This window comes from Microcebus murinus, chromosome 6, assembly GCF_040939455.1.
Source record: "Microcebus murinus isolate Inina chromosome 6, M.murinus_Inina_mat1.0, whole genome shotgun sequence".
NCBI classification, from domain to species: domain Eukaryota; kingdom Metazoa; phylum Chordata; class Mammalia; order Primates; family Cheirogaleidae; genus Microcebus; species Microcebus murinus.
Genome location: NC_134109.1, coordinates 90,968,411 through 90,982,580, shown reverse-complemented (window position 1 = coordinate 90,982,580; position 14,170 = coordinate 90,968,411). Strand labels below are relative to the sequence as shown.

Here is a 14,170-nt window from a genome sequence, read left to right as displayed (position 1 = left end):
ATTCCAAGATAATGAATGGAAATAAGCACTTGGAGATCTGATGCTGAAACAACAGAATGCCAGAGAAAAAGAGAAGATCCTAAAAGTAGACAGTGGGGGGAAAAAAAAAAAAAACAGATTTACAAAGGAATGTTAATTAAACTGAGAGCTGACTCCCCAACAGGAAAATGAAGACTATACAGAAATGAAATCCCTTCAAAAAGTGGAGAGAAATTATCTGTCAACTTAGAATTATATATCCAGCAAAAATACTTCCAAGAAATTAGGGCAAAATGATAAAGCTTAAGACAAACAACAACTTAGAATGCTTAGTACCAACAGAGCTACTACAAGTAACAAATATCTAAATGATATTCTTCATTAAGAAGAGCAATGATTTCAGAAGGAAGATGGAATATGGAAGAAGGAATATTGAACATAAACCAGCAAAGTTTTAGAAAATTTAAATAAACACAGACTATAAGACACAGTGATGTTTATATACACCCATCCACACATATATACCATCCTGGTCAGCAATGGCATATAATAGTGTAGTGACCAGAATCCCACAGGTTCTGGAGTTCTAGAAGAGGATAAAAATGTTAGACTTTACATGAATCTGTTGACATTTCCAGGGTAGCCCCTAAAAAAAAGAAACAAAAGAAATAAAAATAGAAGACAGAACTTTCCCTTTAAAAAAGAAAAAACAGTGTTGTTTAATCTAAAGAAAACAGAAAAAAAAATCAAAGAAAAATTGAAACAAATAGAAAATACAAAATAAGGTAGTTGAAATAAACCTGAATAGTAATCTCAATGACATATATCAGATGCATGCTAGTCAAAATTAGGTTGCTGTAGCTGCATTAATATTTTATAATAACAAATATATTGTTAATAAAATTTAAGGCATAAAGTCCTGGCACTGATAGAGAGGGTTATTACTTCTAACAGAAGTTTTAGTCACCAGCAGGAGATAAGGCCAGAGAAGTAGGCAGGCATCAGGCCTCAGAAGTTTCTAGGACAGTGTTCCTAAAACCTGAGTATACATCAGAATCACCTGCAGTGTTTGTTTAAATGCAGATTTCTGGGCCCCACTCCTGGAGATAGGGATTCAGTAGATCTGGGCTGAGGCCTAAGAACTTGGATATCAAACATGTGCCTACAGTGCTTGATACTGCTGGTCCAGAGATCATATTTGGAGTACCAAGGACCCCACATTTGGGGCAGTGAGAGTGAGTGTGGGGTCAAGAATAACTTGGGAAATTCATTAGTGACGATACCATTGGTTAAGATAGTGAACCAAAGAAGGACAGTGCTATGTTTCATTTTGAACAAGAGGAGCATGAACTCCTGCAAGTCATACAGGTGGAGACATTGAATAGCTGGTTGCATATGGAAATCTAGAGCTCAGGTGAAGACACCTGGGCTTCCAAGAGCTTAATAACAGTGCCCGAAACTGTGGGAGTAGATAACTCACCCAGGAAGAGAGTGAAACGGGGAAAGTATAACACACACAAAAACAATGTAAGAAAAACCAATGCTGAAGAATCAGGCAGAGGAAGAAGGGGAGCCTGAGAATGCCAAGGAAAACCAAAAGCATAATGGAAGACAAGGGAAAAGAGAGTTTGAAGAATGGAATAGACTTCCAATTCAAGATGGCAAACCAACTCAAGTATTCATGTTCCTCTCCTTTCTCTCCAGACACTTCATTAAAATTTGAGCAGAGCAATGTGCTATAAGCACAGAAGTATTAGAAATAGGAATGTGGCCAGGAGAAAATAGTATATTTCTGGAAGATGAAAAGTGTGTGGAATGATTATGGCTGATGTATTTATTCATTGAATGAATTTGTATTGAGGTGCTAAGGTGGGGATGTAGGGTTGAGTATGACAAAAAAAAAAGACCTTTTCTCAAGGCACTTCTAATGAGAATATGACAATTTTCTAATTTTGTATGTCAGAGGTACTTCTCTCTCTGTTTTTCTTTTTATTAAAATAAAAATTTAAGAATTTTTAAAATTTTGGAACTTGTTAAGTTTAATATTTTATAATTGAAGGGGATTTTTAGCTATCTATAAACTTTGGGGAAAGAATCTGAAAAATGAAAAGACTATGCGTTTTGACAGAGTTCATGTCTTGCTGTTAATAATGTAACTTGTACAATTCATGCTAAAGTACAAATGCTATTTTTGATAAACTATAAATTTACTTTCTTTTATTAAATATAATTGATAGGCAAAGGATCAACTTTTGCTTTGTGATGTTTTTATATTTTTTTTCAGATTTAAGGTAGAAAATAAGATGATAAGCAAACAGGGAAAACATTGGAATCCAAGATGGTTCAAATATATTGGTATCACTAGGGGAGCTTTAACTGATGCTCAGGCTTCAACCCTAGAAAATGTGAATTAATAAGCATGACTTGATGGCTAGATTGGGTCAGGCATCCGTATTTTTTTACAGCTATCTAAAAATTCTAATTAGAGCCAGAGTTTCAAGCTACCGATTTAGAGATGGACTTACCTAAAAACAGAACAACTGACCAGGAGCTTTTCCAAACCACATGTTCCAGGATTCTCACATAGAGCCACGAAATTAGAATCTCTGATGAGGGTAATTTTTGAACTACTTGCAGGTGATTGCTGATGCATAGCTAAAGTCAAAAACCACAGTAATAAACTCAAATCCCACGTAAGGCTAAAGTTTTATATTGTTGGCTGCTTAAGGTTCAATTACTTTACCTTTGTGATCTATTTATCTATGTTCTAGATTTAGTATTAGTATTCTTTACCTTGGGGATATATTATTTCAATTTCTACCTTTCTCCCAATCTTATTTTTTAGTATATACACACAGACACACAGAGATTTTTTTTCCCTTGTTTTATAGAATTAAATACCTTTTCAGGTACTTCAAATCCTTTTTGGAATAAGGTTGAATAGAAACAGTGTGTGGGGGGGGGCATGAATATTTTGTTTCTGTATATAGAACATGGTTTCTCAACCTCAGTGCTAAGACATTTTGAACTGGATAATTCTTTGTTGTGGGGGACAGTCCCATGTATTGTAGGATATTTAGTGGCATCCCTGGTCTCTCCCCACTAGATGCCAGTAGTGTGTTCCTAGTTGTAACAACCAAAAATAGCACCATTGTCAAACGTCCTTGGAAGGTGTGGGAGGAGGGGAGAGCAAAATGAGCCCAGTTTAAGAACCACTGGTTTAGAAGATTGAGTGCCAGTGTTTGGTTAGAAAAACAAAAAGGCTTGCAATTCACCAAATACATATAGTATTTGACATTATTAATCTGTATATTTTGCTTCCCAATAGCAGCAACTCCCTTAATGCCTGTAAAACTTTTATTTTTCTTGCATGTAAAATTTTGCTTATGTATTGAAACTATGAACTGAAGAATATTACCAAACAACTCTGAAACAGCCATTCTGTATTTATGAACAGAAATCATATAGAGTTAAACTACCCTACGCTGGGTATATTTTGTACCTGTATTTTATAACTGTATCTATGTCTTTGTAACATCTATGTAACCAAACAAGAGTTTTCTAAACACTGGTAGTTTTCTAAATATTAGGTGGCAAGGATGATTTCAAGATTTCAAATCAGGAAAAGCAAAGAAATAAACTGTATCAATGATAGACCAAATATAGCCTCTTGGTGGCAGTGTTTGGTTTTACAAAAATGATACCTCGGCTGCAGAAGATGCAGCACTTGATGCATTATGCTTTTCAAAATATGTAGTTTAAGTTCAGTGAAATAAACCATTTTCAAGAGGATGCAGTTTCCACGGAAAGATTGCTGTACTGTCACTAACAGGCAGTGATAGCTGCATCCCCACAATTTGTCGTAGGCTAGGTTAGCCCTAAAGTGAGTTTTGCAGGCTGGCGGCAGGGTGTAATTACCCAAACAAAAAGATACAGATACAGTATGTCATCCCTGCTAATGACCACAACATTTTCTTGCCCAGTAATTTGTAACAAAAAGCCACATAAATGATCAGGCTGCACTTGAGTGCAGCACTAAAGAAAAACTTGGTGGCACAAAAATTATTCCAGCCAATTGAGTGGAAATGACAGAGAATAATACAAAGTTATCTCTGCTAGGGAGATGTGTGTTTGGAATGTCACCAATGGACAGTGCGTGGAGAAGGCCACACTTCCTTACAGGCACGCTGCAATCTGTGTAAGTATGTTCACTTCCTTCAGGACATTTCTGCATTCTGCAATTGTTTGGAGCCTTTGCTATATGCACATTTAAAGAAATATCTTTGAAGACTATTCTTGTCTCCAGTCTTTATTTTGTCATGAGGATAGAATATCATCAGTAATCATCTGCCATCATGGCATTTTTTCTTTCCCCAAAGATATTATGCAATCAGTTTTGTTTTCTGATTCTTTCATTTTTGTATCTAATAGATAAATTGGAAAGACAAATTCCATATATTTTCATAGTGACACAAAACACACAAAGATTCTATTTTAATGATGTGCTATTTTATAAAGCATAAAAAATTTCCCCCTCATTTCCAGTGTCAGCCTTTTTTTGGTGAATAGGTTGGTAATTTTTGATTTTTTTTATAATGAAAACAGAGCAATAACCATAGCCATAACTTTTATAATCACTTCCCAATATTTAAAGAAGATCTTGGCTTTTAGTAGATGGACTCCATATGTAAGGTAGTTGCATGATTCCAATGGTGCTGACAGCATTATTTTATTTTATTTATTTTTTTTTTTTTATTTTTTTTTTTTTTGAGACAGAGTCTCACTTTGTTGTCCAGGCTAGAGTGAGTGCCGTGGCATCAGCCTAGCTCACAGCAACCTCAAACTCCTGGGCTCAAGCGATCCTCCTGCCTCAGCCTCCCGAGTAGCTGGGACTACAGGCATGCGCCACCATGCCTGGCTAATTTTTTATATATATATCAGTTGGCCAATTAATTTCTTTCTATTTATAGTAGAGATGGGGTCTCGCTCTTGCTCAGGCTGGTTTTGAACTCCTGACCTTGAGCAATCCGCCCGCCTCGGCCTCCCAAGAGCTAGGATTACAGGCGTGAGCCACAGCGCCCGGCCATTATTTTATTTTTTAAAATATATTTTATGCATTGCTTTTAATGTTGTGACTCAATATTCATAAACTCCTTTGTATTCTTTGGGGACCAAAACTCTACATAGTAAGAAAGCTTGCTAAGGGTAGAATGTATTACTTGAACTTTAAGAAAAGTCATTTTCAAAGCTTATTTGGCACAAGAAATCCTCACATGCCCTTCAAATATTTTTATTTCTTCTTAACCTGTAGCAATTTTGTTGTCATTGTTTAGTTGCAAGTAGCACTCCAGAAGTAATCCATTGTGAACTTTCCCTGATTTGGAATAAGATTCCTTCTTCCAAAAGATCTCCCTTTCTCCAGAAAAATGATGAGACACAAATAAGACTAAAGTGCAAAATCAACACTTAATGAGTATGAAATAACTGAACTGAAAGACATTTTAGTTGCTATTCAGTTCAGTACCTTAATTGAACATACGCTAAACTAAAATCTAGAGAAATCTTCAGCATAGCCACAATTATGTTAGTTGCTGGCAATAATTAAAATTTTCTTCGTATTCCATTTACACAGTATTACCACTGCTCATTCCGGATGACAGGAGAAGGTTGGCTTCTTTGTTGTGGAGAATATCAAGATGTCCTTATAATTGATGCCAAAACTTTGGCTGTCGTTCACACTTTTACATCATCTCAGTCTCCCGATTGGGTCAACTGCATGTGCATTGTTCACTCCATGAGAATTCAAGGTAATAATCGGGTATTGTATAACACTAAAGGATTGCATATAAAAATACCTACTTGTGAATTATTTGTGAAGTTTATTGAGCAAGAGTTTATAAAGAATGCTTCATTATGTTAACTTATGAGTGAGGGTAGCTGTGTAAGCCAGATCAAGAAAAACTGAGGATACCCACACCAGTGGTCCAAATCCTTAGAAAGTCAGCAAGAGGTTATGATGAAGTGGAAAGAGGTGAATCTGTGTTTCTATGACCCAGTTCTGCTTGGTACATTTTAAGAATTATAAGTTGGTTTTCATTGTGGATTAGCGGGACTCCTGAAACTTTTGCCCTGCTATATCTTCTGGATGTAGTATTGAGGAGAATTTAGTTTTTATAATGAGTGAATACACGGGAAAGTAGAAGCTGGCTCCTCACTCATTTCTGAAATAGGAAGATTTAATGTTACCAACATGATGATTTACAATGTGTTTCTGCTTGTTGTGGTGGTCTTCTTATACAGAGGAATCACTTTGAAATTTTAAAACAAATTTGGTACATGATGTAAAACATTTATTATTTTTATTTAAAAAAAAATCCAGGCCGGGCGTGGTGGCTTATGCCTATAATCCTAGCACTTTGGGAGGCCGAGGTGGTCGGATGGCTCAAGATCAGGAGTTCAAAACCAGCCTGAGCAAGAGCGAGACCCCCCTATCTCTACTAAAAAAATAGAAAGAAATTAATTGGCCAACTAAAAATATATAGAAAAAATTAACTGGGCATGGTTCACATGCCTGTAGTCCCAGCTACTTGGGAGGCTGAGGCAGGAGGATCACTTGGGCCCAGGAGTTTGAGGTTGTTGTGAGCTAGGCTGACACCATGGCACTCTAGCCAGGGCAGCAAAGTGAGACTGTGTCTCAGATAAATAAATAAAATAAAATAAAAAATCCAAAGCTGAATATTTTCCAACCATAAAGCCCTGCATAATCCTTACCTGACTATGAATGATTTTTTACAACAACCAGTTGTAGCAAGGTGACCTTATGTGACCTTTGTTGTTTTTTGCAGAAGATGCTCTCTTGGTGGTATCAGTAGCTGGTGAGCTCAAAGTATGGGACCTCTCCTCGTCTATCAACAGCATCCAGGTTTGCTTGGAGACTCTACTCTTTTTATCTCTAATTTCATGCACATTTATTGAGATTTTGAAATGATAAGGATATTCCACACTCATTGTTAAAAGTTCAGATAGTATAGAAGTATATAAAATTTTACCTCCCTATACTTTCCCCATCCATCTTTCCAGGGGTGAGCATTGGTGTAGCTGGATTGTACCCTTCCACCTTCCCTCTGTGCATATAAAAATGTTTTTATCTATACACACACACAAACACACACGCTGATTATATTTTAATTAAAAAAAATCATAGCAGAATATCTCTCTGTCCCTTACAGCAGAAGATCCCCTTTCTTCTGGGTATGTGGGAGGGGTGGCAGGGAGATGACTATGAACACCTGAGGGGGGAGGGTCACATCCCCTGGGAGTCTGGTATATTCATCTGCTCATTGGCATCAGGCCGCAAGTTGAGGTCATAGAAAAAGAACAGCCACAGTATTTGTGTTGATGACAAAGTTATTAGGTTTCCCAAGGAGCTCTGGGGTCTCTTTGGGAATTTCTTGGTTGAAGAAGCCTAGGAATTGTGTTGCCATGCTGAGCTCAAGAAATACACACAGCATGATCTGAAACTTACTGAGAACATAGTATTCTGTGTGTTCTGTGTTGGCTACTATTCTATCTTTTCAAAACACTTTGTTCATTTTTTTTTTTTTAGCAATTAAGATATGAAGGAGTTTTTTTAGTCATCATTTTACATTTTTTTGTTTAATCTTTCTGCCATGTCTGAAAGTGACTCATTTTTATCTTTATATTCTCAGCATCCAGCCTAGCTCCCCACAGAATGTTTGTTGAATGATTATATGTAATGAGTCCTTGAATCCAAGTGAGTTTTCTGCTCACAGATTCTATTGCAAAGTAACTTCTTAGTTCAAAACGCTCAACAGGGAACTTGGGTACTTTGCATTTTTTAATCATGTGATCTACTTTAGGTGTATGGGGAACAGGTCTTCTCGAGGTTGTATATAAATTACCTAGAACTGGCATTAAAATATTTTCTTTCCTTTTGAAGGAAAAGCAAGATGTCTATGAAAAAGAATCCAAGTTTCTCGAGTCCTTGAATTGCCAGACAATACGATTTTGCACATATACTGAGAGACTTCTACTGGTGGTATTTTCTAAATGTTGGAAGGTATTATAAAATAACATTATAAACACCAGTGATTTAAAAATGTAATTTGTTTTTTTTTCTTGCTCAGGGAAACAATGATAAGAATATGATTTTAATATGATACAAACTCTCTGTAATCATATTACCCGAGCATGACTGACCTGTCAATTTTTAACTCCCTACGGTCAGCAGTTTTGCATCCCAAGATTTCATATGTGTGGTAATATTTCCCAATTTTAATAATAATAAAACATAATAATAAAAATTTATCTCTAAATAACTTTAAAAAGTTGGTGCCTGTAGAACTAAATAAAAAACTAATACTTTATGTCTACCTAGATTGATCTTATTTTTAGATGTTTTTCTGCTTTGTGACTACATTTGTTTCTGGGTGGTATACATTCTTTTCTTATAAATGGGGGTCACCAATCCTAAGAGAACAAAAAGCTGAGTTGCCATCATTTGATATCGTAGCACCCTTTTCTTCTTTAGTGTTTCATATAACTGACTCTGTTAACAAAACCATATTGTCTTACTTTATGGTGATAACATATTTTTGAACCAAGATCTAAAATATATGGTCTAACAAGAGATTTCTGCTGTATAATTTTTTGTCTGTAATAAAATTTCCAACGTTAAACATGGACTACCCATATGGAAGGAATACAATTATTTAGAAAGTTTGAGATTTTTGGTTTCTATGTTTAATGGGCACATTCTGGAATGATACAACTAGATAAACTTTATCCATTGAGCCTACCCTGGGATAAATGTGAGAAAATCAGTGCTTAGTAAAATATCATCTTGATATATGAGTACAGTATGGTCTGTTCTTAACACTTAGTATGTTGTTACATGATTACTATCATCCAAACAGTCTTGATAAACATAATTTATCTTTTATTTCATCGGGAGATTAGGTTGTAAGCATTTGTTAATGTGCATTGACTTTGTGTTTTAGGTTTATGATTACTGTGATTTTTCCCTTCTGTTGACTGAAGTTAGTAGAAATGGGCAGTTCTTTGCCGGTGGAGAGGTGATTGGTGCTCACAGAATCCTCATCTGGACAGAAGACGGTCACAGTTATATCTATCAGCTGCTGAACAGGTGGGCTCAGATGGGAGCGGCATACAAAACATTCAGGTAGAAAATGAACTTTGGGAGGTTTATTATGGAAAAATCCCTGCATGCTGCCCATGATCAAAAACCAGAACAAAACAACTTTGGCACTAGAAGATTTACTCTGGGCTTGGTAGGCTTCAGCCTTTGTACGAAACAGCAGGGGATGGAGGAATGAGATTAGCCATGTATAACTTGTACAGCTGGTGCTGCGTTTTCAAAAAGTCACTTGTAATTATTAACCCAACAATTTCTAACTAGAGTTTAGAAACTTGAATGGTACCATCCGGCTTTTGAAAGTGGGGGGGGGGGAAACGAATAAAGAACTCTGAAGTTCTAAACTTTGCTTTTTATTTTTGCCACGCAGTGGGCTTTCAAAAAGCATATATCCTGCTGATGGAAGAGTGCTTAAAGAGACCATTTATCCTCATTTGCTGTGCTCTACTTCTGTGCAGGAAAATAAGGTAATGCAAAAAAAGAGTGACTGCCTCAAAGCTGTTTCACTCAGTTTCTTAGATAACTGTCGCTTTGTCTGTCACCGAGGCAGGCTTGAAAAAATTGAATCGAAGCATCGCATCAGGTTGTTAATGAGAAAATCAAGTTTAATTGTTAGCAGCTACTGAACAGAAAACTTTGTCTTTAAAAATGTATTAGTTTTAAGTCTGTATTTCAAGTTTGTAACTAAACAATACATATTTATTGTAGGGATGTTATAATTATTGGAAAAAAACAAAGGAAGAACTAAAATTCCTAATTTCAACACAATCAGTAGTCACTGTGAATATTTTTTGCTTTGTCTTATGTATTTACTAATTTTAACTGGAAAATTTTCATACATTTGGAGAACTTGCAAGAATCGTTCAATGATCACTTATACACACTTTACCTAGATTCACCCATTGTTAACATTTTGCCACATTTATTTTCTCTCTCTGTGCATATATATGTACACATACATATAAACTTGTACATATAAACATATACACATATTTCACTGACCCTTTTGATAGATGGTTTGACAAAACATTAACATTTATCTACTCCAATTGTTAAACTTTATGAAATGGTTTATATCCTGATTTTTTTATACTTAATCATATATTGAGGTCATTTTCACATGTATTTAGTTATTCTTATAAATAAATTTCCTTGTTAAGACAAGTATAATTATTCCTGGTAGAGAGTTGAATATATAATTAATTGTGAGCTTATTACTTGACTAAATTATGCCTTTGACACTCTAAGGAAACCTGAAAATTTAAGCAGTTATTTTATTTCAGTAGTTCAGTAAAAAATAATGTTGTTTTTTTTTTAAAAAAATCTTTGGACTTATTCATCAGTTAATTATCAAAAAATGTATTTCATGGAGAGTGGCAGAGTTTTGAATTATTGATGTGTCAACCAAGGAAGCATGCTACTTTATACAGAATGATGGTTTGCTTAATTAGAAAGCATACCTGGTGGAAATCCTATAGTTCAGCGATTGTCCCTTTAACATATTTGTGAGGTTTTATTGCAAAAATTTGATTAAGAAGCTGTCAGCCAAAAATTAGAAGCCCAAATGCCACTGGGCATAGGCAAACTTTAGAATTATGGTGTGTGTAAAGGGCTGTTTCTAAAATTATTTGTGGGCAGCAGTAGGGCCTTGTTTTGCTGTTGATCACAAAAGCAGTATTGTGGCTTACTCATAAAGGCATATTTAGTTATTTATTTTTTTTAAAGGATGTGCTCTTTCCTTCCTGTTAGCTTCAGAATGCATTTTTTAAGAACACAGTTTGCCTTAAAAGCCAAATATTAATATAATATAAATCTTGCCTTAAAGGAGTAACTAGGAGCTTTTAGTTACTGCAAATACCAATGCTATCCATAATGACAAGGACAAAGCCTAACAATTTTAAAAATAACTTAAAAAAATACTAATCTTACAGGAAGTTTCCTTGCTTTGCTTCTCAAAATATGAAGACATAAACGTATAGGTCTTCTTCCAATGATTCTTGTTTAGACAACCACAGTTGTTTCTGTATTGTAGAAGTAGAAAGTACCTAGAAACCAGTGAAATATGAATAGAATAATCTGAAACTTAAAAAAGAAAAAAGCTGCTCTACCCATCCTTAGACCCTTACTTACCCTTTATCCAGGGAATAAAATAAAGTCAGACATTTTCCCCATTTTTCAAACATCACCAGCATTCACCAAATGTAAGAGTTCTTAGTCTTTCTTGCAGTTAGGCGATACCTCTCTTGCGGTAGGGTGTGGAGATGAATTTGATAGATACGGTGTGCTTAGAAAAGAGCACCCTGTTAACATGTGTAGTGGCTGGACTCATATTTTGGGGTGATATCATGGAATTAAATCTCAAAGTTTAAGAACACGTTCTCAGAGTTACCATTTGTAATACTTGTGAACATATCTGCTGATGGAGTTGTAAGAATAAGAATGAGGGCTTGCTTTTCCTTCCAGTAGCTATGGGAGGATCTCCCTGGCCTGAAATCACAGCTGGTAATTTTTTTTTTTTTTGAGACAGAGTCTCGCTTTCTTGCCTAGGCTAGAGTGAGTGCCATGGCGTCAGCCTAGCTCACAGCAACCTCAAACTCCTGGGCTCAAGCGATCCTCCTGCCTCAGCCTCCCGAGTAGCTGGGACTACAGGCACAAGCCACCATGCCCGGCTGATTTTTTTTTTTTTTTTACATATATATATATTAGTTGGCCAATTAATTTCTTTCTATTTTTATGGTAGAGACGGGGTCTCGCTCAGGCTGGTTTTGAACTCCTGACCTTGAGCAATCCGCCCGCCTCGGCCTCCCAGAGTGCTAGGATTACAGGCGTGAGCCACCGCACCCGGCCCACAGCTGGTAATTGCTGAGTCCTGTGGCAGGGCTTCTGGCTGTTGGGATGAGGAACTAACTGGTCTTCCCAGGGGCACAGCTGAGGAGTAAGGCTGCCATGCTGAGGTGGGAGTAGCTGGGAGGGAAAGTCTGTGGGTTGTAAATAAGGAATTTGGGTGATTGAACTAAGAGTCATGACAATGATAGATAGATAGATAGATAGATAGATAGATAGATAGATAGATAGATAGATAACTTTTATTGAGTACTTATCATTGGCAAACACACACAGTACCTCATTGACTTCAGATGCCACCAAGACCTCATGTTGAAACTGGTGTTCAGAGACGTCAACTCCCAGGCTTTGAACCCAGATGGCTTAGCCCTAGAGTCTGGAAATGGGTTTTTAGAGTGATTTTCTCAACTGTTATGAGAAAATAATAACAAGGATGGTTATATTAATTGAATAGGGACTAAATGCCAGGCACCATTCTAAGCGCCTTGTCTTTACCTACTCATGAATCTGTACTACAGTCCCATACAGTTAGCCCTCTTTCACAGTTAAGGAAAATGAGGCAGAGAGGTGAGCTAAATTGCCTAAATTAAGTAACTTGCTCTTTTAATAGAGCTAATATGTGGTAAAGCCAGGATCTGGATTCCGGCAGTCAGTCCCAGAGATTTCACTCTTCATGACTGTATTTTATTACCTCCTGGAGGATGGGTACTCCCTGTGATTGGGGCTGGGTGCTGTGATGGAAAATCAGAATTTGAATTCCTATGGTAATGGGTTCTGAGGGGTTCTCAGGTAAATAGCAGAACTAAAGAGGGAATTATTGGGAAGCCTCAAGGGGTGGTGTGGCCAGGTGAGGGGTGGCGGTATGGGAGGTGAGGGCAGCAACAGGGAACCACAGGGGCAGAGCACTGAGCTGGGGAGAGATGTTCCACCACCAACTTGCTGACTGTACCAGTCTCATGGAGCTTCATTTTCAGACCAAAATAATGAGAGAGTTGGAATAACACATTCTAAGATTCCTAGAAGGTTGGGAGAGTTTCAGTAGCCCATTTAACTAGATTTTATCAACATCGTTTCTTTTTTTTTTTTTTTTTTTTTTTTATTTCTTTTTCTTTTTTAGAAAGCAATCCTCAATGTCAAACATCGTTTCTAATAGCTATAAAAATCATGATTTTGAGCTCTGTACGACCCCAAAGTGTCCTCTGAGTCAAAGAGAGAGAGAGAGAGAGAGAGAGAGAGAGAGAGAGAGAGAGAGAGAGAGAGAGAAATTTATTTAGTTAACTGACTTCATTGCCACCATTTTCTGTGATGTTCTGATTTCTTGGAACTATAGAAAACTGTAAATATCTTGGTTTTATGACCTTGGATTTGTTTCTTATTTTCTGTGTCTCAGTTTCCTTATTTCTATAAAAGGGATAATTACAGTATTTACTTACTTCATCGTTTTGTTGTAAGGATTAAGCATAGCAATATTTTGGCCCTTAATATTCTCTAAAAATATATTATAGAATTTTTCCACTAATATATCTAAATTTGGACCTTAATGCATGTATTTTCTGACTAGGAACCATCACCTTCCTAGACTTCTTTTAATTCTAATACCAGCAGTTGATTTTCTTTTCTGCATGTCTTTTATTTGTATATCAAAAGGGATTTTTGTAGTCACAGTCATTTTGATCCCTTGTGCATGATCTCTCTTTATAAGCCTGCCTAAAGAACAGCTACTCTGCCCTGATATACTAGGGAAAGTCTAGATGCATTCAGTAGTGAAAGCGTATCTTTAAGAGCACTGGTACTTCATGTTCATAGTCTGCATTAGCTAAATCATAAATTATATGTAGATAAAATATATAGTAGTATGTATAATGTATAATACATTTTATATATGTGTGTGTAGTAAATTAAGGAGTCATTTTTCTTTGTAGTTACTTAGGAAATTTGAAATCAAGTATGTTAAATCTGAAAAATGGTTAACAGAAAGTAGAGAGCATATTAATAACACAAAATTACCATATAAATTTTAGTGTTTGCTGTTTCAACTGCTAATTGGAACTGAAAGGAATGTAAAGAAATCAGGCCTCCCTAATGGACAGTATTATCCTCAAGACATGGGCTCCTGAGTCAGAATTATTGCTGTCTGCATGCTTGTGTTATATATACACATAACATGGTCAG

General features: G+C 36.2%; 1 protein-coding gene across 3 annotated transcripts in view; it reads left to right on the top strand.

The window, feature by feature from the left end:
- Nucleotides 1-14,170, top strand: part of WDR72 (WD repeat domain 72) — a 220,135-nt gene that overhangs the window by 40,971 nt on the left and 164,994 nt on the right. For all 3 annotated transcript variants that reach the window (XM_076004386.1, XM_076004384.1, XM_076004385.1), the window contains exons 4-9: nucleotides 4,099-4,177; nucleotides 5,612-5,786; nucleotides 6,825-6,901; nucleotides 7,940-8,059; nucleotides 9,000-9,145; nucleotides 9,525-9,621. In XM_076004386.1, coding sequence (XP_075860501.1) covers nucleotides 4,099-4,177; nucleotides 5,612-5,786; nucleotides 6,825-6,901; nucleotides 7,940-8,059; nucleotides 9,000-9,145; nucleotides 9,525-9,621 — 694 coding nt within the window. The remainder of the gene's footprint in view (nucleotides 1-4,098; nucleotides 4,178-5,611; nucleotides 5,787-6,824; nucleotides 6,902-7,939; nucleotides 8,060-8,999; nucleotides 9,146-9,524; nucleotides 9,622-14,170) is intronic.